This window comes from Hyposmocoma kahamanoa, unplaced genomic scaffold, assembly GCF_003589595.1.
Source record: "Hyposmocoma kahamanoa isolate Upper Pololo Valley unplaced genomic scaffold, ASM358959v1 63, whole genome shotgun sequence".
NCBI lineage: Eukaryota > Metazoa > Arthropoda > Insecta > Lepidoptera > Cosmopterigidae > Hyposmocoma > Hyposmocoma kahamanoa.
The window spans coordinates 12169805-12193987 of NW_020653851.1; the positions used below are offsets into that span (position 1 = coordinate 12169805).

At 36.6% G+C, this 24183-nt stretch overlaps 2 protein-coding genes across 12 annotated transcripts in view; one reads left to right on the top strand and one right to left on the bottom strand.

The window, feature by feature from the left end:
• Positions 1–1553, bottom strand: part of LOC113230531 — a 16863-nt gene extending 15310 nt beyond the window's left edge. For all 4 annotated transcript variants that reach the window (XM_026464517.1, XM_026464518.1, XM_026464520.1 and 1 more), the window contains exon 1: positions 1394–1553. In XM_026464517.1, coding sequence (XP_026320302.1) covers positions 1394–1454 — 61 coding nt within the window. In that variant the 5' untranslated portion in view covers positions 1455–1553. The remainder of the gene's footprint in view (positions 1–1393) is intronic.
• Positions 1–23723, top strand: part of LOC113230530 (cytosolic carboxypeptidase 1-like) — a 68380-nt gene extending 44657 nt beyond the window's left edge. For 4 of the 8 annotated variants that reach the window (XM_026464509.1, XM_026464513.1, XM_026464508.1 and 1 more), the window contains 6 exons: positions 18417–18504; positions 18582–18746; positions 18990–19166; positions 21503–21621; positions 22033–22074; positions 23602–23723. In XM_026464509.1, the coding sequence (XP_026320294.1) occupies positions 18417–18504; positions 18582–18746; positions 18990–19166; positions 21503–21621; positions 22033–22074; positions 23602–23680 (670 nt within the window). In that variant the 3' untranslated portion in view covers positions 23681–23723. Of the gene's footprint in view, positions 1–18416; positions 18505–18581; positions 18747–18989; positions 19185–21502; positions 21622–22032; positions 22075–23601 lie in introns of those variants that run through there. The other 4 variants (XM_026464516.1, XM_026464511.1, XM_026464514.1 and 1 more) reach the window with 2 other exon arrangements.
• The last annotated feature ends 460 nt before the right edge of the window (positions 23724–24183 follow it).

The following is a 24183-nucleotide window of genomic DNA, read 5'->3' on the forward strand; positions in this document are numbered from 1 at the left end:
TGCTTTTAATTAAATTTGTTAATTTTAATGGTTGGTCTTGCTCTCAAAGGAAAAGATTTATCGTACTGATCGTAAATATAAAACTTGAACATTTTCTTTCGTCTGAGCAATTTGCGGGAAGTTTACAATTGCGCGGCCTGGGAATTAAAAAGTAATAGAAACTTAGAAGGGCTAGAACTCCGTGAGCCAGCCATTGTGCCATAATGAAAACTGAACAATGAAGGTCGAAGACCCACAGGTCACAGCTGCCACCTGAATACGTCTAGAGACGTTCCGTAAATATGTTCCTTATTGGACGGCAATAACAATTTTATGTCGTCTTGATAATCTCTATAAAATTAATTTTTGTAATTGATATTTTAACTGTTTTTACTGTTTTCGTACTGGATATAAGTAAATTACTTTCTTTAAATTTATAATAAATATCTATTACGAAGTTATGTCATGCTGTAAAAAATTTTCGGACAAACATTATTTTTAAGAGACACTTTCTGTATTAAAATTGTGACTGGCAAAATTCACCTTTTAATATACTTCTGCATTAATACCTAGGTGAATTTTGGTAATCAACATTTTTATATTTCTGCTATTTTCTAACTAGATAAGCATCTACATTTAATTTCTACGCTATCCAAAAAACACGCTCACAAAATTTATTAAATTTAAATATAGTATTATAGTAAAGAATGAATACATTCATTAGACACATATGTCATTCTTTAATCAGCGTGCCTTTCTAGAGAGTGCCAACTAGAAAGAAACTCGGATAAAAGAAGAAATTTACAGCAATGATATGGACAACATGTAAAAATTTTAACTATGCCTTATCAACACGAATAGGCGCTCGTCCTAATTTTGTGCCCCCTCGTCAGCCGTTACGCGTACCTAAGCCTGTTCCCAACTCCCGCCTATAAAAATTATACGTTCATATCCAATATTACTTACCTTGACTTTACATTTTTTTGATGACTTATCTTGATTCGTTCATCTATTCGATGGAATTGTAGTTACCTTCCTTAATTAACCAGTGTTGTGTTAGAACTCATTATTTTTGTATAAAAACGATCATCCCTGATTGTTTTCATTGTTTCATATTATTTAGCTAGCACTCTAGACAGGCTACAGTGCCTCTAATCTAAATATTCGTAAATTCGTGTATAGTATTAAGTTATTCAATACTCATAATATATATGATCTTCGCAATATCGAGACTTATTCTTAAATTTGTAAATTGACCGTTTCCTAATTTGTAATCTTTATAAACTAACCACTATTTTTTATCCCACACTTTGTTGCAATATCACGATTAGTCATTATTAACACCTAACATGTTATTGTAACTCTACGTACGTACATATATATTGCATAATTGATAAGTTATCATGGTACATACCTGCGGCAGGGCCGAGAGTAGCTGCGCACAGCAAAAAGCAGGTTGCCAATAAGAGCTGCATCTCGTCAGGCGCGGCAAATTCGGGGTTCAAGCAAGCTCACGGGAGTGCGCACACGCAACACGGGACACTCGGGCACACTGAGCGCGCGGCGCCCGGGATCGCACTTATAACAGCGACGCGTCCCGCGCACACCACCGCTGCACCACCTAGGGGGATTTCACAGTGGCATTACTTGCTGGGACGACTTACACTGCTAGCTTAAATGATACATTTTACCAAAAAGGAGAAAAAGACCAGTAATGTAATGTGATAAGGTTTGGTGTTCTACGTGTAGCAGCACATTCTGCTCCACGAACGTCCGGCGGCAGCGGCTCGGCGCCCTCGCGGCCGCTCTTCGACACGGGAGTTATCTCGGCAAATCGTACCGCACAATAGGTCGCGCTCAATTTGTTCTTGTTGCGGTCGACGCGAATTCTTCGCTTGTCCAAAGGGTTGTAGTAGTTTTTTCTTAGCTCACGAACGCGATGCGGAGCGGTTTAAAGGGTGTGCCTTTGTTAACTATATCTCCCATTCAGGATCGGGCACGCAACTCGACTGCAATTATAGCACACGTACTAATTTATTCTTACAACTTGAAAGGCGTGAACAAAAATAAAATAGTTTGCTGACTTAAAAAAAATATATATCCAGAATGCCCAGAATTTAGAGCTGAAATTCGAAATGTTCGTATAATCTCATGGCTGGACATTATACCAATATTATACACAAACATGTCTTCGCAATTTTTTATTGTGAAAATATGCATTTTTACTTTTTAGACACGAAAGAAAAAAGAGTTTCGACATCTAACCTTTCTAAAATTTTTACAATCGCAATGATTTAGAACTAACAAGTTAATATACAGTATATATTATGTTGTAATTGGTATAAACGTAGTAATACGTTGGAGCAAAACATTTTGGCCCTTAACTTTTTCTGATGTCCTAAATTATTTCTTAAGTAAGTGTATAATAATTATTTTGCTAATATATTACTTTTATACTGACTAAAAACAATATTCACATGTATGGTATTGCAATGTCATGGTATATAGAAATAAATCTTCAATGATGAGTATTTAATAAGATTTCCACGCGCTTTCGCAAAGGTCAAGCTAGGTACATCCAGTCTTTCTCTAATTTGTGTTTCTAGCGCAATCTCTGAAATGTAGATTTATTTTCGAAAGGAAATACCTGCAACTGGCAACTCTGTCACTCCTTTTTGTACCAAGCAAGTTGCCCCAAAAATATTATGCATAGAAGTTGAGTAACACGTGGTCAACTTATTCCTTTTGATTTTCACATTCCAATTTATATTAACAAATTAGATATATTATATTATAATAGTACGTGGTAAAACTTTGTACGTTGATTCTGTAAGAACTGATTGGCAGCGATCACCACCATACCATCAGTAACTCTAAACGTTCCTTTAAAAAAGGTTTGAAGTCGACATTAACTTAATTGGTGGAAGCTGTTCGCATCAAGCTCTCCCACCGCGTCTTGCGCTGAAGTCCCATCAGTTCTAATTCCAGTACATAACCTTAACGCTAATCTAAAACTGCTCTAAAGCGAATACTAAGTACTTTCAATGCTCCATTGAAGTTTTCATTACAAGATATTGCACTTTAAACGAACCATGCAGAACATGGACCGCATTAAAGCCTTTAGGGTACATTTTTAAATACTACTTTTTAATCTCATTCAACGATACCTGTCGCTTTTGTTTAATGTGCAAAGAATTACGTCCTCAGACGATGGGAGTGTTTAAAAAAAGCATATATTATGCATTTTATCTCTTTAATAACAGCAAAGAGAGTAAAAGTGATGGGGGTGGGAATATACAAAGAGTTTTTTTCAAAAGGAGAGCTGTTGCGTCGCCCGAGGTCCATTTAATCGAGAAGTGCATGACTCCGATGTTTAAAATAATAGGAGTGCTGGACCGCCCATGAGGCCCTACTAAGATTATTAGTGCAGCAATCAAGCTACGGACTGCGCTGCTGCACAACCGATTGTGATCTGCATCTAGAATGATTGTGGTCAAGCCAATTAATCTGTTAAGTCGATCGATAAAAACGAAAATAACTCTAGGTTAGGTAGCAATGAAATGAAGTAAAGACACCTCGCATTATCCAAAAAATTAAATTAAAAGCAAAATATTAACTTTATTGATTATTACTATGTTTTATTCCATTATTTTTGTCAAATTATTCCACTTAGTTTGTTATAATTATTAATACAAAAAATCGAATCCAGCTGGACTCAAACCAGCGACTTCGTCATACCGTGGCTGACGCTCTCCCAACGGATCTACGGAACGAACCAGCAGACCTTATAAAAATTTATGTGCTATTTGGGGCCCTTTTAGTGGTTTTAACGACTTTTTGCCGTAGCGCCATCTATGAGAAATCGTGAAAATGTTATGGCGATCGAAGGAACTTTTTAGTGTTCGATCTTGGTATTAATAAATAATCAAGCATAATTTCATTGACTAAATTATTATCAGCAGGAGAAACTTTTAAAAGTAAAGTACGTTAAACAGTTTCGTTAGTCTCGTCGTTCTTAAAATAGTGTTATAAAGGTATCTGACGCACAAAATACTACTTAGTAGTATTTAGACGTGCGAAATACCTTAGTAATGAGCACCGTACATTCTAACATTTTATTCTTTGGTGCGCTAAGAGATCACGACCCCGGTGGTCTTCGCTTAGCCGTCTAATTGCCGCGATTACAATGAAAATGGGCCCTTGCCTTAACCCCCCACTGTCATTTTAATGCCGCACTTAAAATTAAGTATGTAATAATCCACCGCAATCGGCTGAAAATAGAAAAATGCTTTAAACTTTCTTTATGGACAATAGGTTTACAATTATGCAAGGAATGGTATCCATAAAAAGTAGCGAAGGTTAAAACATTGCATTTTCAGTTTTGTTTTTATTTTACTTGACTCAATTTACATAGAGCTTTTAAACTTGAGACTTCGAATAAAGTTTTAGTGGTTAAAGCTATTAGAGTATATCGTCAAACGCAGAACAAAATATTTACTAATTCATTCTTAAAAAGGGAAATAGTACTTAGTATCCGATTATTACCTACCCATATTACAGACTTTATCAACATACTAACATCATAAGCATTAAAGAAATAACCTAAAAGTTTGCTTGGAATTTGTTATAAAAATAAGCATATATTACAGTCTATATATTACACGTCTCTATCTATATCTATTCACTTTTGTTCGAATGTCACCTCCAGTGCAACGGAACAACATCCGCCAGTGTTTAGCTTTCATATGCTACCTTCCGTACAATATTATTTTAATATTTCTGTCTAGAAAACTAAATCCATTAAAAAGAACCTGATATGTATAAGATTTAACTTGAGAATAAACCAATAAATCGATGCAGGAGTCTGATTTCTGGCGTAAGATAAAAATATCGATTCACGCGATAAGCAATGTGCATCAGATTATTAAAATTATCATAAACATGTCACAATTCATGGAAGACGGTGAAAATTGTACTTATACATAAAATTTTGTTTTATGATTACACTGACCATACATAACTGTATTTTTTTTTATAATTTCAAGTGACGGGACGAACAAGTCGCGCGCCTGATAGTAAGCTACAAGCCTGTCCATAACAGTTGCAGTGCCACTCAGAGCTTTAAATCGCAAAGATCTGAGGAGCACTGTCACTGCGCCCGTCACCCTGAGACATAAATTGACAAGTCCCATGTGCCAGTAATTTCACCAGCACCCTTACCCTTCAAAACCGGAAAACAGTAATGCTGACATTACCAACTGCTTGGCGGCAAAAATAGATAAGGTGGCAGGACTTCCCTGGACGAACTCTTTCTCTAAGAGCTCTACAGCTACTAAATTGCAGAATGGCAGATCTTTAGTCACAATTATCCAATGGTTTAACACCCGGAGAGCCCGGCTAAATTACAAAAACGGTTCCATATTGCTTTGTCAACCAAAAGATTTCGCCGTATTGTTTTTTTTATTTGCTATAGTTACTTTGGGAATTACTTTTATTTTAATTAAAGGTAACATAATTGTATTGCACCAGTTAACATTGAAGAGCTAAACACGCTGTTGAAATATAAATAAAAGCACATTTAATGAACACAGCAGTCAGTTAATGAACTTAATTGTGATTAGATTAATTATTAATGCATAGATCAAACACTTAGAAAAAAAATCTTCGATCCAGCTGGATTCGAACCAACGTCTTCTAGCGTATCTTTGTATTAATAATTGTAACAAACTAGAGGAGTAATTCCAAAAAAAATTATTGAATATCATGGTAGTAAAATATCCTTCAATAAAAACTTAATTTATTGGATTAAATTATTGGATTGTTTAGCACTTTAAAATAATGTACGTGGATGAAGTTACAGCAATGAATTTGAATTTTCTACTAAGTACATTATGAAAGAGGTATGTATACCTAGTGTTTATATTATTATATCCTGATTATTTTCTTATTCTTTCTTTTTTTCGTTCTTTAAAGATCTTACATGCCATCACGCGAGACTCAAAGGTGTTTTATGCTTTAATTAAAGTCTATCTATTATGGTTACTTTGTTAACTCTTGCTGGTTCATCAACCTCGTCTCTTTTGCATTCCGTTCCGTTTATTTTAATTATAATTCATCTGACGGAGATTCAGTAAAAAAATCTTTATCTTATATTCGGAGGTTGTAATTTTTTAGCTAAATGTTCAATCAAAATAAATAATTGGCACATTGTTTTGCAGCCGATGCACTACAATTATTGCAAGTGAAAACGATAAATCTACTCCGACAACAAAAAAGATGTAAAATAAAATCTTTTACGAGTTGCAGTTGAAAAAATCTTCTTCGCGCTTTCTTGTGAAGCGCAATTAGAAAGTTCGTCGTAAAAATAATTGAGGTTGCCTTCAAAGTAGTTCAGGATATGTGTTACTTAATTTTCCTCTTTATGTCTTGAACCGCTCTATTAGCTGCCAGTCGGCGACTGAGCGGATATCAAAGGACAGCTAATAGTATATATCGACGGGTGCACGCGTGATGTTATTGATTCGCTCTCCCTGACGTCGGCAGTTATGTGTTTAAACCATTACTCTGTAGAACGAAGCCACGCGAACCTGCGCCGAGGGTCGCTTCCCGTTATAATTGGCCCGGGTACAAGGATCCAACCGTTGAGGTGTCAGAACAGTGGTATGGGGGAGCCAGCCTCACTATAACCCTATAATTTCCAACGGATGTTTCACCGACAACCCCTTATTCTGGATATTTTTAATTAAATCAATACTTTTACCATTGTCAGTGATAAATCTGCATAAATATATAAGAACATGTATTTACGAACAGGTATATTCATGAAATTCTATTTAGATGAGATATATTCAGGTGGTGGGCGATTTAAATGTAAAAACCATGCCGAGAAATTTTGCTCTTAACGCTAATTATTGTTATATATTATAAAATTTTGCTTGGGGCATCACAATAACAATAGAAGCTTAATGTGAATTGTGTCCCGTTACAAACACATAATTCGCGGGATAACGACCTTTTTATATCATTGCGTTCTGTGTGCCGTCTTTATGTAGAGGTATATATTTAATTTAGTCTTAGTGCCCTTTGACTTCGTCGTTTACAAAAGTTAACACAATTACCATAGAAGCCGTTCGTAGATCTTAACGCCTATTTATTTTATATAAACCACGCTTCTCTCAGTGCAGTTTTTTTACCACATGCCAGCCGTCATTAATTCCACAAGTTCTCTGATTGCAGAGCGAACTGCGAACTTTCTTCCTAGATGAATGATGTGATTATTGTCGTGCTGAGGTGTGATTTCCTTCTCACAGGTTCAAGGTTATGAACGTGATTTTGAAATATCGTAAATCCAATCTCAATACTTCATCTGCGGCGCCGATCGCAGTTTTCTCACGACCAAATACCTTCCTTCACCGTACGGTTAACAATCTTACTGTCTAAAACTTTGGGCCCACAATGCTTCTCATCTCGTCGGATTAAGAAAAAATACACCTTTTATGTGTTTTATAAGTGTTTTGTTTGAGAGCCGTGTTTAGCAACCAGTTGTGCGGTTCTTTGTTATCTCTGTTAGCTCTAATAATATTGACACTGAGCTCGACTTTGTTGAATATTTGTTTACTGTACAGAATGAGATAGACAGTATTTTTATCGTTTTCCGATCGCAAGAAATGCTTCTCTCCATTCTTGTACGCGCAAAGATCATTATACAATTATAGTGCAATGTAAATTAGAATAATTGCAGCACAACTTTGCGACGCAGTAATAGTGAAGAATGATAAAACACGGTATGCAGAATTAAAGTTCCAAGAGAATATAACAGAAAAATTGCATGTGGTGCGTAGAGGCGAGACGTCAGTTAGCGAGCGGGGGCACGATGCGCCGGAGTACCGGGGCCGTGGCTAAAGCTCAATTGCACAATTAGTGTTGCCTGTATTGCGCTTCCGGATTCCCGTGCACCACGACGACGGCGCTATCCACGCCAGCACATTACCGCTTCTCATCCTATCAACGCGCTTTCAACTTCGACATGGTATTATAGAACAAGCTGATTAACCCTAAAGCTGATTTACCCTATCTAAACTAATTTGAGACCTATTCAATATCATACAGTGATCTCATTCCTTCGTAATATACACTACCATTATTTCATTTAAATTGTTACAAATTTGCGGAGGAAATAAAGAATTTACTTATTTACTTACTTACTTAATGATTTTTTTATGAAAGTGCAATCAAATCCTTCATTTCCAATCATTTTTCTTCTTATTCGCTTGATACGTTCTCACACCTTTTAAACATTTATTCGCGTCGTAAAATTTTTATGGTGCATAATTTTGTTGTTGCCTAGCGGTTTGTTACGGACGTTTCCGCAATTGATGCGCAAACACGTATACGACATTTGATATGCGATTCCTCGCAGATAGCTGCGCACCTGGCTTGGATGCTACGAAAAACTCATAAAATACATTTACGTAGTGTATTCCCTGCATTCCTTTTATATTTATTATGGATAGTGGCAAATTTGGTAGTTCATAAACTTAGTGTTCCTGATAACATTGAAATGAATCACCTACTAGTTCATGTATGTAAATTTAAAAATTATTTATTTACCAGATTAGAGTTTAAATCCCACGCGAGAAATTTAAAAGTAATAAAAGCCATATTTAAATTATGTTACAATTACAGTACATTACAAGTATCATAAAGCATTATCAAAATACCAAGCATTTTTGGGACTTATTTACAATACCATTGTTCATATCTTCAAGCTATAGATCTTTTAACAATGTAGTAACAAAAATATAAAACTTAAAAAGTCCTATGTCTTAACGTCTTGCCAATTTTACAATCCATTGATAATCATTTGGACATTGAATGATCATCTATGAAGGTAAAAGAAAACTGGTAAAAAAATATTAATCAGCATTGACCAATAAGATAGTAAAGAGCCCGAAACGTCGGGTGTCGGTTTGGAAAAGCAAACTCGTACCGTCTATTGATATCAAAATAATCCCAGTACAGAGTACTAAAAAACCGATCTCAAAAGTCATTAATCCCCTAATTTGCCACCAAATCATCAAATTTCAATTTCAATTCAATGGGACCACTTCTGAGGTACCCTCTTTCCAACAAAAAAGAATCATCAAAATCGGTTCACAATGCAATGAGTTATTGCGTAACATACATACAAAAAGAAAAAAACATACAGTCGAATTGAGAACCTCCTCTTTTTTAAAGTCGTTTAAAAAATCAAATACTTGCTATTTAGATCCGAAAATAATTTCATTTTGAACCTAACCTAACAACTCGCAAATAAATGTTGTTTGAAAAATATAAAGAGCACAAGTACCTAATAGAATAATTAAATAATATAAAAATAGTTTAATTCGTATCAATGAGTATCTAACATGCTCAAACATTTTAGATTTCTAACTTATTTACTGAGGTATTCCCTTTTCGCTGAGACATAGGCTCTCAACGGCTGGCAACGCATAGGCTCTTCCAGCTCCTCTGATATTGCAGGTGTCCATGGCCGACGTTGACCATCAAGTGGCTTGTCAGCTAATTTCCCTCCTACATTACATTAAAAAATACTGCATTTAAAATCCTATCATTGCTCTTAGTACATTAATATTTTAGTTAAAAACACTAACGTTTGGACATGACTGTGCAAATTTATAGGAAAACAGGACCGTGACATTACCACCATAAAAACTTCGTAGCCGACACATTACATTTCGTCTCAAAATTAATGATGATGAAAATTATTTGTTACTAAACAGTACATTAGTTTATTTGTAAAAACGTATAATAATATTATATAATATTAGTTTATAGAACATCACGATGTTTTACTACTAATATGATATCCACGGTATGGCGAAGCCGCTGGTTCATATCCAGCCGAATCGAAGGATTTTTTCTTTGTGTTCGATTCTTGTAATAATAATTACAACCAATACGTGTAACTACTTTGCCCAAATAGTTATGATTATTTATTGAGAAGGTAATATTACGTCCATATTCTGAGTCATTGCCATTTTCTAACGAAAAAAGGGCTATCAAGTATCAATCACAAGTATGATAATCAAATACAATAATTATTTGATATGCACGGGTGCAAAGTTGATGGACGCGAGTGCTTGTATTGAAACCTGAGCAAGCGAAGGTACCTAAGATTGAACCACGAGAGAAGAATGTGTCGTGTGTTCAGAAATAGAATCCTGAACGTAGCGAGGGTTTCAAAGCACGAGACGCAAAACAACTTTGCTGCCGAGCGAAACAACTTTTCTCCTCACCATAGCGAGGAAAATGGCAGATGAAAGAAAAGCGGTTGAACTATAACAAATCAGTTTTAATAAAAAAAATTAGTTATCGTTGTCAATTTAATGCCAACAATAATAAGAATACCTAAAAGAGACCAATGGATTTATATTACATAAATAATGTACGACAAAACGCGTATTTGAACATGTTATTATGTTTTTTTTTCATCGAAAGATTAAGTGCTCCACAGTCCATCGTCAAGTTCGAATTTTAAAGTCCTTTTCCACGCTCGGGTGGTAAAAACGTTTTTACCCGCAGATTTCCAGTTAGTTCTTTCTCATGTCTTAGCCTTTCCGAGGTATTGAGGTGAAAAACTAATTGTATATCAATTAAAGTATTTATAGCTCTAAAATTAAGCTAACAAACAAAACTCAGTTTTATTCACACAGTTCATTTAAAGACTATTTTAACACGGCGACGCTATTCGAATGCTGCGTGAATGATGTTCCAAGGATACCTGCCTCACCACCTAGCAATTATATACCCTCGTCCTTCCCGGAAATCAAGTCTGTGCTCGGCCCATATCATTCATCATGTGCATACAGCGAAAACACGCGAACAGACAGATGACTTTTTAAATGGTTTTCAGTCGTACCCAGACTAGCACGAAGTCATAATACTTATAATAACCCGATATAAAACGTATTTTATCAAATACTAGCTATTCCCAGCAATGCGATGCGGCTGAAAACGTATAAGTCCCCAATCCGCATTGGGCCAGCATTGGGACCTAATACTTCAGAAACTTGGATGAATAATAATGGAATGCATACGGGACAAACATACAAACGTTTATTTTTACATGACATGACATTTTTACATAGATATATAAATAATGTCCAAACAAAAAATTAAAGATCACAAAATTATACTTAACCCGATTATTGCTAAAAATGTCATAAAATTAAAACTTTACAATTGTACTCTAATATCTATTTTTACATGACATACATGGAGACATAGATTATGTCAAAAAAAAACAATTGACAATCAGACAATTTTATTTAACCTGATTATTGCTATAAATCTCATAAAATTAAAACTATATATAGTACTCTAATATACCCCGGCAGGAGCTTACATTTCTGCGCATATACTTTTTAATACATTGTAACATTATTTCATGTAGGTATATAAATCGGACTCCTACATTTAGGTATTTGTACAGGCTTATGTACCAAAATACACACATCAAAAGTGTCTAGAAATCAGGCACGTTTTTGCCAACTACTGAAATTAGGTTTTTTTAATAATTCGTTTTAACACCGACGGATTTATTTTGGTTCATTTTATAATTTGAAAATGTAATTGACCAAAAAAAATTATTTAAAATACCTAATTTGCAGTAACTAGTAAAAACGTGCTTGGTCTCTAGACACTTTTGATATGTGTACGTATTACCTACACGCAACATGTAAAAAAGTAATCATCTTTTATTTAAACTTAATTTTTAAATTTGCAAAACAACTACCAAACGCCCATCACAAAAGCAAACCTTATAAATGTAAAGTGCCCAAAGCGAAATACCTTTATTGTATAGCCTGTTTCGCCGATAAATCTAGCCAGAGCACCGCAGTGAACCTGCGACAGACTTTGAAAGAAACTTTATGGGATTGAAAACCTTGACCCCGAGCATCCTATTCAGATATCTTTATTACCCCTTCACGAATGAACTGCAGCTTTAGAGGATACAAACGAAAGTATTCTCGGATAAAACCTTTAAGCGGCCATAAATAATACCTACCAGGCAAACAGAGTCGGCTAATGAATTACGATGGCATTGTAAGCACAGTACCGCATTTGGACTAGCCAGTTTAAAACCAAAGGTTTCAGAGGTTACAAAATGTTGATGACCTAAGTTACCTATAATACTTTGTACCCATTCCGATTAAATAATACTTATCACATATTTTGATGATGATGTCTGTTTGCGTTTTTTGTGTGTGATCGACCACATTTTTATATCAAGCGAAAGACGAGACGAACAAGTCATGCGCCTGGTGGTAAGCGATAAGTGTATCCCTGACTGTTGCAATGCCACTCATGAGTTATAAAACGCAAAGATTTAGGGAGCGTTGCCACTGCACCCGTCACCCTGAGATATACATACTCGTAAGTTGACAAGTCTCATGGGCTAATAATTTCATCATAGAGCTGCCATGGCCGGGTAGGACTGAAAATTATGGTTGAAATCAGTGCAAACTAATTTGAGCATTCCTCTTATCTGTATTTTTTTTTTGTTTATTTGTATGTAAAAAAAACATAACAATAATTACGCCAACACTCATAGACCCGCACTAGGCATATTCTGTATCGGGGGTGTTATGGACACACACATGACAACCACTAATTCAATTACACGAACTCCGAGAGAAATAAATGTAGGCTATACAAATATTTATCCCATCCCGGGATCCAGCCCTCTGCGTGGCAGTACCGTTCAGCCACGGAGGCAATTGCAGAGGCAACAGAAAAAGGTTTAAATGATTTTAATATTGCACATAGACGATAAAACATTCATCGCACTTTAAATCGATATATACGCGATATTACAGACAAGAAAAGTACCCCTTTGGTGCCACCTCTCTTGCACTTGAATGGAATTTAAAGGTGCAATTGACTTGCACTGCACCGCCCCGATGCTTGGGGCAAGATTTGCGCGCGCGGTGGCTGCACCCGCGCCGACTCTGGTTTGACACTCGCCTTCGAGATGTAACAAAGAACTCCGTGCTCGTGCGAATAGTTCACGCTCTGCCTCTTGCGTTGCATCATTGTATTAAACGGAGGATCGGAGTCAACGACACCCGCAAGTCATCGCCGTCGCCATTGAACTTGAACTTGCGCTATGAATAAGCGCAAGCGCTTTTATTCGTCATTCTGTCCACTGTTTTTACCTTGTTTTTTTCTTTATTAGACTTGCGATTGTTATATGGCTGCTCTGCGATAAATTGCATGTATTATACATACATTATATACATATATTGTTCAGTTCAATTGTCAGCTTAACACCCACGTCCATACATATAGAATAATGTACATATTCTTCGCATTTGCTTTATCTCCTAGATTTTATTACGATAAAAACTCGTCTAGCGGTAAAGAGAGCTGAAATGATGACCCAGCGCAAGCGCCAAGGCCGCCCGGTCCTGGCGATTATGTAAATAATGCGCCGCGGTTTGCCCTCTGCGGCACCCATATTTACCTGCTCATCCTCCCGACCTCCATCCGTCGCAGTTGACTCATATATCGCCTTTGAAAATTATACACGATGCGAAATTCCAGACACGTACCCACAGTAACTATGTTCAAGGCGACCGGGACTCGATATGTAGGTATTATTAACTAACATTGTAGGTAAGTACTTATTTGAATTGCCATCATAAACGCGAAAAACACTACACAAGTTGCTTAAATTTCGTTCGTATTTATGGCGGTTGAAGCTGAATGCCCTCTGTCTACAACTGTTTCTCTTTATAAACAAATGGCTCACAATGCTGGTCGTGCGTCACGTTCAGCGATCAGCGAACCTGATACGTAAATCAATAGCAACGAACTGTTCCGAGCGGGACCTCTGTTGGCTTTATCTACGGCACATTATTGTCGCGCTGTTGCGGGCACGCCCTTGAATGTGAACTATTTCAAACTCAACCTGAAATCTGTATGTCATAGGTAAACTTGAAATCAATCAAAACTTAAAACCAAACAAACACTTGAACCATCACATTGATTAAACTCTATTAATTCTCATGCTGAGTAGAATAATTCTGGGAGTTGCTCTTTGTAAATGAACATTTGCAGACATTTATCATTTATAATATTTTTTTAAATATCTTAGACCGAGACGACAGCAAGAGCTAAACGGGTCACTGCCATGGATTTCGTCATGTCCAAGTACGCAGAATCTGTATTATTATACAGCTTCTGCGTAGTTTTGTTTCACTATTGTTTTGAGCTGTGTAAATGGGAAATTTTTAATATCAACTGAAACTTAAAAGTTAGTTAGTTTAAAAACTTAAAAGCGTACATGACCCCTTACATTATTTTGTGACTTTGCGAAGACGAGTAAAGAGATAAAGAAAACATTTATTTCATTATAACTTAATCTAATACAAATAAAGCCAACGTAAAGGAAGCTTTGATTATCATAAACAATAAAAAAGCAACCTTAAATTATAATACAATCCTCATAACGTTATACAATTAAATTTCATTATGTAAAGTAAATGTTTGTACATACTTTCTTATTGAAGCTTCAAAAACAGATTTGACGACTGTCTAGAACAGCCAGTTTATTTTTATTCTACATATTAATGTTATGTTTATCACGATTTTCATTTAAAAAATACTGTTCTCAACATATTCAAATTTTCATAAATATAATGTGACGCTAGTTTAAGAATGTTAACAATATAATAATAATTTTAATATTAATTTATTTAAACTCCACTCAAAGACACTCTGAGGCCCATATTGTATATTGGCCTAACCGCAAGTTTTTGCAGGACCAAGATACATTTTACCGAAAACCGAACATAAATATTTGTTTGCCATTTGATCCTCCTACATTTTATGCAGTTTGCGAAAGTACATACACTTCGTCAGGGGAAATGTGAAATGCCTATAGAGCCACTGAACGAAAATGAGTCATATATTTCGGTTTAAGTTCTTATCTGCACCTATTTGTCCATGTTTCGTAGCACTTTGAGACTTCAAAATTTGCTCCTCTTACTCTTTAAGCGCTTAAATTATCTATACACATGTAGACGAAACAACCAGAATTAAATATTCTACAAGAGATGCGCGACATCATGCAGGTATGTATCCAAGTGGCTAATGAGCCACTTACGAACGGGAAGCTATTACTAGTTAGAGGCGTTTACGTACAAAATTATAATATTTTCATAATAACGAACAGGTGGACCGTCAGCATCTACTTATTTCTATGCTTATCGGTATGTGCGTTGCAAGTTGAAGCTCCTATTTTACCACATCTCTATCCAAATCCACCCTATGTTGATTGCATAATAATTGCAACGTTCCATTCAATTGCCATGTTTAACGACGAGTTCTTAAGAAAATCACCAGTGTATTAAAATAAATAGAATTTACTTTATTTGCTTTTTCGCGGCATGGTTGGAGAAAGAACTCGCTATAAAAAGGTTTTATTTAGTTGCCATGATCCGTGAAATGAAGTGAGTTAAAGATAGGCCATCGCGTCGGCTATGATGAGGGTGTCGTTGAACTATCTTTATTTTTTTTAAAAAAAGGTACTTTCACAGTTTCATTCGGAAAAATAATAATAGAACAGCAATAAAGAGAGCTCAAATTTTAATGTGGCAAATTCAACATAAGACTACACGTAATCTAAATCTCGGTGCCATGTAATAAAGCAGCACATTACTACTGGAAAGTACTAAATATTACACCACCGCGGTGCTTATCATATATAGGCAAAAAACCTATCAAATGTAGGCTTCTGGCCTCTCTACACAGGTACTTTTTACTGCCATGGGGCATGCTATCGGAATGATTCATCTACCCTATAAATACAATCTGGGCACGTGTGATAATTCCAAAGCACAGCTTTTAATAAAGACAGACACGCCATGTTATTGTCGCGGTGGCACCGGATAAGCGCGCGCCCGGCCGATTGTCTCGCGACTATCGTAAATAACTCGCACTGTGTCCGGTGCCACCAAAGCCAACCTCGAATACAGAGTTACCCGACGCCGGTTAGCGAATCCGGGCGACATCCGACTAGATCTAACAAGGTTTTACTAACGTAACCCGCTCTAACGTAATACTCCCCTTATTTTTACCAAAGCACTGAGCAACTGAGGTGGAATACAGCCAATAAATCGCTTGAGACAGCATCGAGAAACCGTAGTTGTTTTCTCGTTCTCAGTGCGACCGCCAGGAAGTTGCCTCCGCGCGCAGCATACAAATAAGCTCGACGTGTGCCGTCACCACTCATCTAAGTTCACCCAGATCGGTTATTACCATAAATCACGAATTTTGCGCTAAATCAGAATAATCCTATTTATAAATATGGTTCGTTTATTACCTTATACATTTGCATTTTAAAATGAAGGCTGTGCCCGTTGGCTATTAATTCTTGCTGAGGCCAAAACAATGGACATGTGTTATAAATAGATGGTATACATTTAAAATGTCAGATTTTGTTTGGTCTATTTATTGTGTGAACGTTATGCGAGAGGTCTATAGAGGGCGGGCGCCGGGGATCGCGCGAGGTTGGGCTATGTTCGAGCAAGGCTGATAGGATCGTGGCAAGGCGCGGCTATAAATAGATTGACTCTGAGCAGGCAGACCCTTGAACCAGCCTCGGTCGTCACCGGACACGATTCAAAAGACTACCTACAACTAACTCATATGCCGCACCAGCTGAAGTAAACACACTCGACCCACAAACGACGAACCCTACTAGCGAGTACAGTTTTCAACATGCCACAATGCCAAATGTTTATGCCTGGGTATATGACGCGGTCACGAGTATTAACATAATTTTTCTTACTTTATCAATAAAGAAAATAAATAAAAAAGCGTTTTCTGTAATATTAGATTTAGTCCCACAAGTACCGCAACAATCCACAATAAAACACGAAGAACAGGGTGCGGGATTCTCTGTTGTTCGCTTTCATTCGTGCATTCAGCGGCTTCTTATTTTTTCCCTGATTAGAGTAAAAGACGTGTAACCGGTTGTGAGCGAAGGCCGCGGCCAGGGACGGGCGTAGATACCATTCGGAGTCGAAGACCTCAGCACCCGCGCACAACCACACCCGCTAATGATGTGCCGTCGCTCGGCCACTCCTAATTGGACGAACTCTCGGCCACTCTATCGGAAAAAAATGCAAGTAGGGATATGCGCTACGCAGAACTGGGATCAGTAAGAACTCGTAGTGCTTAAAATCATAATTAACATTAATATATGACACATAAATTAGCTGCCGCTTTAAAAGGTTCAAAGCGTGCATAGCGGGTTCTATTCTCCTGCATGTTTTTTATGTAAAACATAATAAACAGTTGGCCACAACCTTACCTGGTGTTAAACGGCCGATAATTATCTCTATGCTCTAATATCGTGATTTTGGAAGTGCGAATTCGACCTAGTTCTCAAAAAGTGTTAAAGGCACTCCAAGGTTTTCTTTAACTTTCCCCGTGATATATTGATTGATGACAAAGTAATGTATTTTTAAAGGATATATAGTTAACGGTCGATGAGCGTTTTCTTTGTCCGCTACATAGCTTGCTGAATGCGATTATGTCAGGAGCACGTACACGATAAGAATTGCCCTTTAATAACGGGAGAGCTATGGTGAATTGTCGTAGATTGCAGACGCACTGAAGCAATCTAGCTGTAAATAATGACACAATCGAGGACGTTGTTCTTTAGTAATGGTAACACTAGAAATGCCATGCCACTGTAGATTTTAAACCTACAACTGACCGTTACGTACGCGTTGCACAATACATTGTTCTCATGGTTAGTTTACCAAGTGACAATTTATTTCTTATTTTCCCTGGGAAAAATGAAAATCATAATCACATAGTGGAGAAAAGTCAGATAGACATAACTAATTTACATGAAAAGTTAGAACACGAAGCCATCACAAATGTCAAGAGTAAATTTCGCGAAGTGTGATGTGCGTGCTGCCGTCGTTCTCTCACGATTCAAGCGATCCACCTGAATTCCTACGTGGTCAGCCATTCATTTCGTTTAATAGCTTGTCATATTAATTGTCCCTTTAAAGCGTTCTTTGTCGAGGGATGTGCCATATAAGTGCACGAATCAATTATCATTTCTTATTGGTACAGGTATCGACGTGGTCGTGTCATGCATGTAATGAAATAACTGCTATGAAACCATAGCAGCATAGGTACGAAGTTGTAAAGACCGGAATCGATGCAACGCTTGCCGCAAATTAAAATTAGATTTCTTTCTTGATACGATCGATCTACGGCTACGGTCCAATGAAATTGATTGAGTACGTCAGGCCTGATTACTGTTGATATACCTCAAGCACAAAACACTTCCAGGTTAGCAACTCGATCCGTCTTCGATGTCTAAGCGTAAATGTCATTTCTTGTTGTAGCCATCGATGTGGCCTGACTAATGAAGATTTAAATCGACGGTGGTGCAAACCTAGTCCCGTTTTGCATCCTTCCATTTATCACACGAAGGTAATATAGACTTTATCTGCCAATGCAAGACATATCCCAGAACTGATTTATTCTAAAGTTGATTAATTGTTATCTAGGGTCTGATAGAGTACTTAGTTCGCGTGTGGAAGAAACCGCCACTTGTGTACTGCGATTACCATGGGCATTCCCGCAAGAAAAACGTGTTCTTCTACGGCTGTGCCGGGGCCGAGAGCTGGTGCAGCAACGACCGGATGGTGCAGGACGAACCCGTTAAGTACCTCGTAAGTGTATAATACGGATTTACGCGTAGTTCTAGGTATTAAATAAGACTGGTTCGGTTTACAGTTTACATATATTTATGCATAAGGTTGGTGTTTACATTTTGCCACATAACTGTACACTCTACGTAAAACAAATTATTGTTACATTTTCTTTATTTAATATTTGATTTGTGCTGTAGGTAGATGCAGTATGGATTCTGAAACCTTTTGTATTTTTAGAGCATTTAATATTTACCCCGTCAGATGCTGCCAGCATTGATGCATCGTATATCAGCCGCGTTTGCTCTCGGATCTTGCTCGTTCAGAGTAGAAAAAGAAAGAGAGAGTACAGCGAGGGTGACCGTATGGCGCCACCTCCGCGTCACTCGCTCCTACACTATGGAAGCATCTTTCTGTGGCTTCGACAAAGGTCCTTTCAAGGTACTACATTAAAACATAGTGAGTAACTATTTTAAATGTAAGAACTCGAACAAATCCCGTAACTGGTTCGGTACATACTGCATGTTAAGTAAAAATTATACGTAATTAGCCTCCAGTCATTCCTAAGACGTTCTATGACGATATGCATCCCGTCGCACTTATTTTCCAATTAGAAATGACGGCCTATCTAGAGATTATTGATAACGATATTAATAACATAATACCGCTAGCTATTGCTTGACATTTGTTGACCAGATAAGAACTGTGAATCTTCAACATCGAGCTTTATGTGGGAAGACAGATAAAGTTCCAGCAAAAAGTTCCGACCGCATAATATAAATGTAGTAATGATTACAAACGACTCGAATTTGTTACTATAGTATATTATTACGTTAATAAATAATAATATACTATAGCAACAAATTTTGAAACGTATAGAAAGAATTTTAATAATATATAATATAGAATTTGAGTACATTTTTTCTAAACAACCAATTAAATAAAAAAATAGTTTTTTCGCTATACGCTACAAGTAACTACTTACAAGCTAATGTTTGTTGTCACAAGTTGCTATACGGTTATTGTTAAACACAAACTACTACTATTATGCAGAGGCCATGTTCTTTGAAAATGTGATTTTAGAAATACGTAATGTTAGGAGTGTGATAATAAGGATGTATAAGGAACCGAACCAATTTTTTCGACATGTTTATAAAAGGGGATAAAGCAAAATGGACTGGGTATTTGTAACGTAGTCCGTAGAATAGAAGAAAATAGTCACGAATTGGTACTCACGTTATTGGAAATGTATATAGGGGGCTTCAGCATCCAAGCTGGGAAGATGAGCTGAAGCTGACTGCAAGTCTCCATTTTTTTAGAATTTCTAAAATCACTTCACTTATTATTTATGTGGCTCCATCATTATGAGAAACGATGATTTTGCCAATGTCACGGTTGAATGAAAAAACCTGAAAAAAATTCACTGAGCTCTATTGTGACATTAACCGGTGCTGATGAGTTGGTCCACGCGGGTACTCAGTTGAGAATGTAAAAACAAAAGATAGCACAAACATGAAACACGTATTTATAAATATATATTATTTAAGTGGAAAAATTTACATAGAATAAAAATGAGGGGTGGGGGGAGGAGAAAACTAAAGTTAAAAGATTATTTATATCAGATTTCTAAAATCAATAATTTCTGAACCTACTTGATGAGCGTCACTTGAAACCATTGAGTACGAGTACATAACCAGAAATAGAGACGAAATGTCATTTAATGTCTTTGAAAACTTTCTATATTTCTATTAATTCTGCTATAACATTACGGTGACAACTGCGCTCCGATTGACCAGCCCGAATTCAAAAGAAATAACGAGTGTCGTCAATTGTTTCACTTCAAATCGACCAGTTTAACTTGAGCTTTGATATAATAGACGAAAATTGAAAAATTATATAATTTAATATTTCATTACCAATGAAATGTGATTCCGTTTATTTTGTAATTAGATGTTTTGCTGTTTTTCCCACACCACGGAATGGAACAGCCTCCCATAGTTTGAGATTATCTTTATTACAATAAATACAGAATATTTTTGGAATATACGGAGGCGTACACACAGGTCCGTTGTTGGCGCTTTAGCTTTTTCTTCGCTTTATTTTAGCTTCCTGATTTGTGATTTCAGCGCAAACGAGAGTTGATATTTAAAAGTGATATGAGTACCATTTCACTGATGAGTTGCCAGGGATGGCTCTTATTTCGTCTCTATTTCTGGTTATTTACTCGAACGTTGAAACCGAGACATCGTAAGTTCAATTTGGTTCCTGCCTGAGTCTGACCTTGCACAGTACTGAAGAAGAGAACACTTGGTAGATATGACTAAAAAAATCTGGAGGAGATTTATGCCAAAAGGCATTGAAAGATTCACTGTAGACTGTAGATAGGAAGTAAAATTGTAACTCAGCTAAAAAGACCTAATTTTTTTGAAAATATCATGTGACGAGACGAACAAGTCGTGCGCCTGATGGTAAACTACACGCCTGTCCATAACAGTTGCAGTGCCCCTCAGAGCTACAAATCGCAAAAATCTGAGGGGCGCTGCCACTGCGCTCGTCACGCTGAGACGTAAGTTGACAAGTCCCATATGCCTGTAATTTCACCAGCACACTTACCCTTCAAAACCGGAACACAGAGGTGCTGACATTACTACTTGGCGGCAGAAATAGGCAAGGTGGCACTACTTCCCTGGACGAACTTTCTCACAAGGAGCTCTACTGCTACTAAAATATATATTTTCTACGTCCATTGTCTTACATCATTGTTTCTTCGCTTACAGGGCTTCCACTTAAACACCCAGCACCTGCAAAACGTAGGCGGTGACTTCTGCGAAGCCCTCACTAGTCTTAACGACGCCGCCACTAACGTAGACATTCAGATCACTAAAGATCTTAATGGGTAAGTGAAAGATTAAGGTATCGCAGGTATTCATTATCTCGGATGACTTAACTACGAGCAGTCCTATGGGACAATCTTTTACATTTTCACTTGAGGAGTTCTCTTAACAGAAATCAACATTGTATGCAATATCTACTTTAACGAGGCACAACCATGTTAGAAAGCCAATAAAGTCAGCAGCCCGCGGAGCTTTACACTTTAGACTCGTTTGTTGTCAAGAGCGACGTGCCATTGTCTATACGTTTTATAGAAGTTTTATTAGATAATGTTACTTAAATCTCAAAGCAGCTTCAACGATTGCGTGACTCGTTTTTATGTGATGTAGGTACTTTGAGTTACTGCTTGAAAATGGGCAGATGTTCTTTTGTTTTTGTTGTAGTATTATACCTATCGTGTTTTTTTTTCCTCCAGAAATATCGTTGAGATTAGTATAAACGACCAGGGTGAAAACAGGCAAGTTATGATAATAACATACCATAACAATGACTAACAAATAGGTATTCGTTACTATTAAGATACCTTGCGGTAGCATTCCCGTCTAAGCTTATAAATTAGGTCGCATCATAACAAATAACACTTTACTGCGACTCACTTAATCGGACAAACATCACTCATTTGTGTGGAAGGCTCTAATGTAATTGCGACCTAAACTTGTATTTGTTCTAACATTAAAATGAACATTGTTAAAATCTGCAGAATCTGTGACATCTTGGCACTGGGGAATGTACCACCACCGTGGACAGGCATCAAAATAGTGTTCTTACCAGACGGACAATACCCCTTCGCCATGGCATTTAAAGCAATGAAGTTGACCACATTTCTACTTAAGGCTTTTGAACAAAGTACAGTCAACACAAAAAAAGTCACAACGACATCCTTGCGAAAATGACAACACATTCACATATACAACAAGTCACGCAACAACAAACATCCGAAAAGTAATTAAAATAATATACATTTATCAGTTTATTCATAATTTTAATACATAAATTTTTTTAGTGTTGTATAAAAACTGGAAGAATATGAACACCACTTATTAAGTTATTAAAAAAATACAACTGTCTACAAAATATATCTGTGATGGTGAAAATTAAAACTTCTCATGTTGACAATTTCCAGTAAAACCATGGAAGAATTTGTATTTTTTCAATGTTTGTTGTTATTTTTTGATGTTGGCTGTACCTTAATATCACCGTTGTTTAGACTTAATCAAACGTGGACATTATACGCAAAAACTTAGTCACATAGTTAGCAACAATATAACATGATGAATACTAATTGTATAAATTTAATTAACTTTAAAGTAAACAACATAGCACAACGTCGTTGAACGCACAGTACTATCCTTTACTACTACTCAGTTTAATTGTACGATATTAAATATTACTAATGTGGAACAAATTAATCAGGTGGCGCCTCCTTGATCTTTGGCACTGGTTAAGAAAGGTCAGATTAACAAAAAATATAATGCAACAATTTTAGCGCACAAATAATAGAGAATGCTTCGTAAGGCTAGAATAAACTATGAAATATAAAAGATTTGAAAAAAAGATTAATACAATTTCGATAGGTATTATAACAATGAATAAAATAAATACGTGAAGTTTTTTGTCATTGCAATTTTTTTTACTGCTCATATTACGCTTTTCGAAACACATGCACATTCTATGTAATTTTGTCAAGTTGCCGATGCCGTGCCGTTGTAAAAATTATTTTCAATTATATCACATAATATATTAACATAAGTTTTGCATAACACTTGTCACCGTCTCACCAGAAACCAGATAGTTGATAAAAGTTGTTCAAAGATGACAAGCAGCACGCCCTTACTATCTGTAATACGTAGTTCTTTCAACTCAGGCCTCGCAGACACGGCCTGAGTGACTTCTAACGTGCATGTGTAATTAACAGCTACCGCACAACACTCGCGGCTATCAGATCAACGAGTTGCAAATAACTGTACGTTTATTTTGTCGACAGCGAGATAGGAGTGGATAGCGAGCCCGGCTCGGCACCTGACAGCGTCCTGAAGACGGATTCAGATGAGGACTTCGACTAGTTCACGTCCCAACAAACTAACTCATTGTGGTCACAACAATACCCAAGGAATTTATATCCCAGGCCACACATTATGCGTTCTTGTGCGTTCTATAAATCCTTGAAGATGTAACAACAGTGGGTCCATGTCCCTCCATAGTAAAGTTCTAGACACAGGTAGAGATTAATTTTTAGAAGTTGTTTTATTTTGCTAATCATATTTTAATTGATCTCGGCTCGGTACACCTAAAGAGCTAGAAATTTGATTATCACTCAATATTTAGTAATTTCAAGATAATTCATTCTAGTGAATAGGAGTCCTTTGCAAACTAAGAGCTATTACAATAATTTGGGGCACTTATAATAATGTCATTGTAATTAAACGTCATCAATATTTTACAATTCTTTTCAGAATGGTTTGAAGATTACGTTGTTTTCTAATCAGGTAAATTTCACTATTTATAATACAACTACGATGTTCATATAATTGTTTTTTTTTAATCGTAATGTTAAACTTAAAATTTA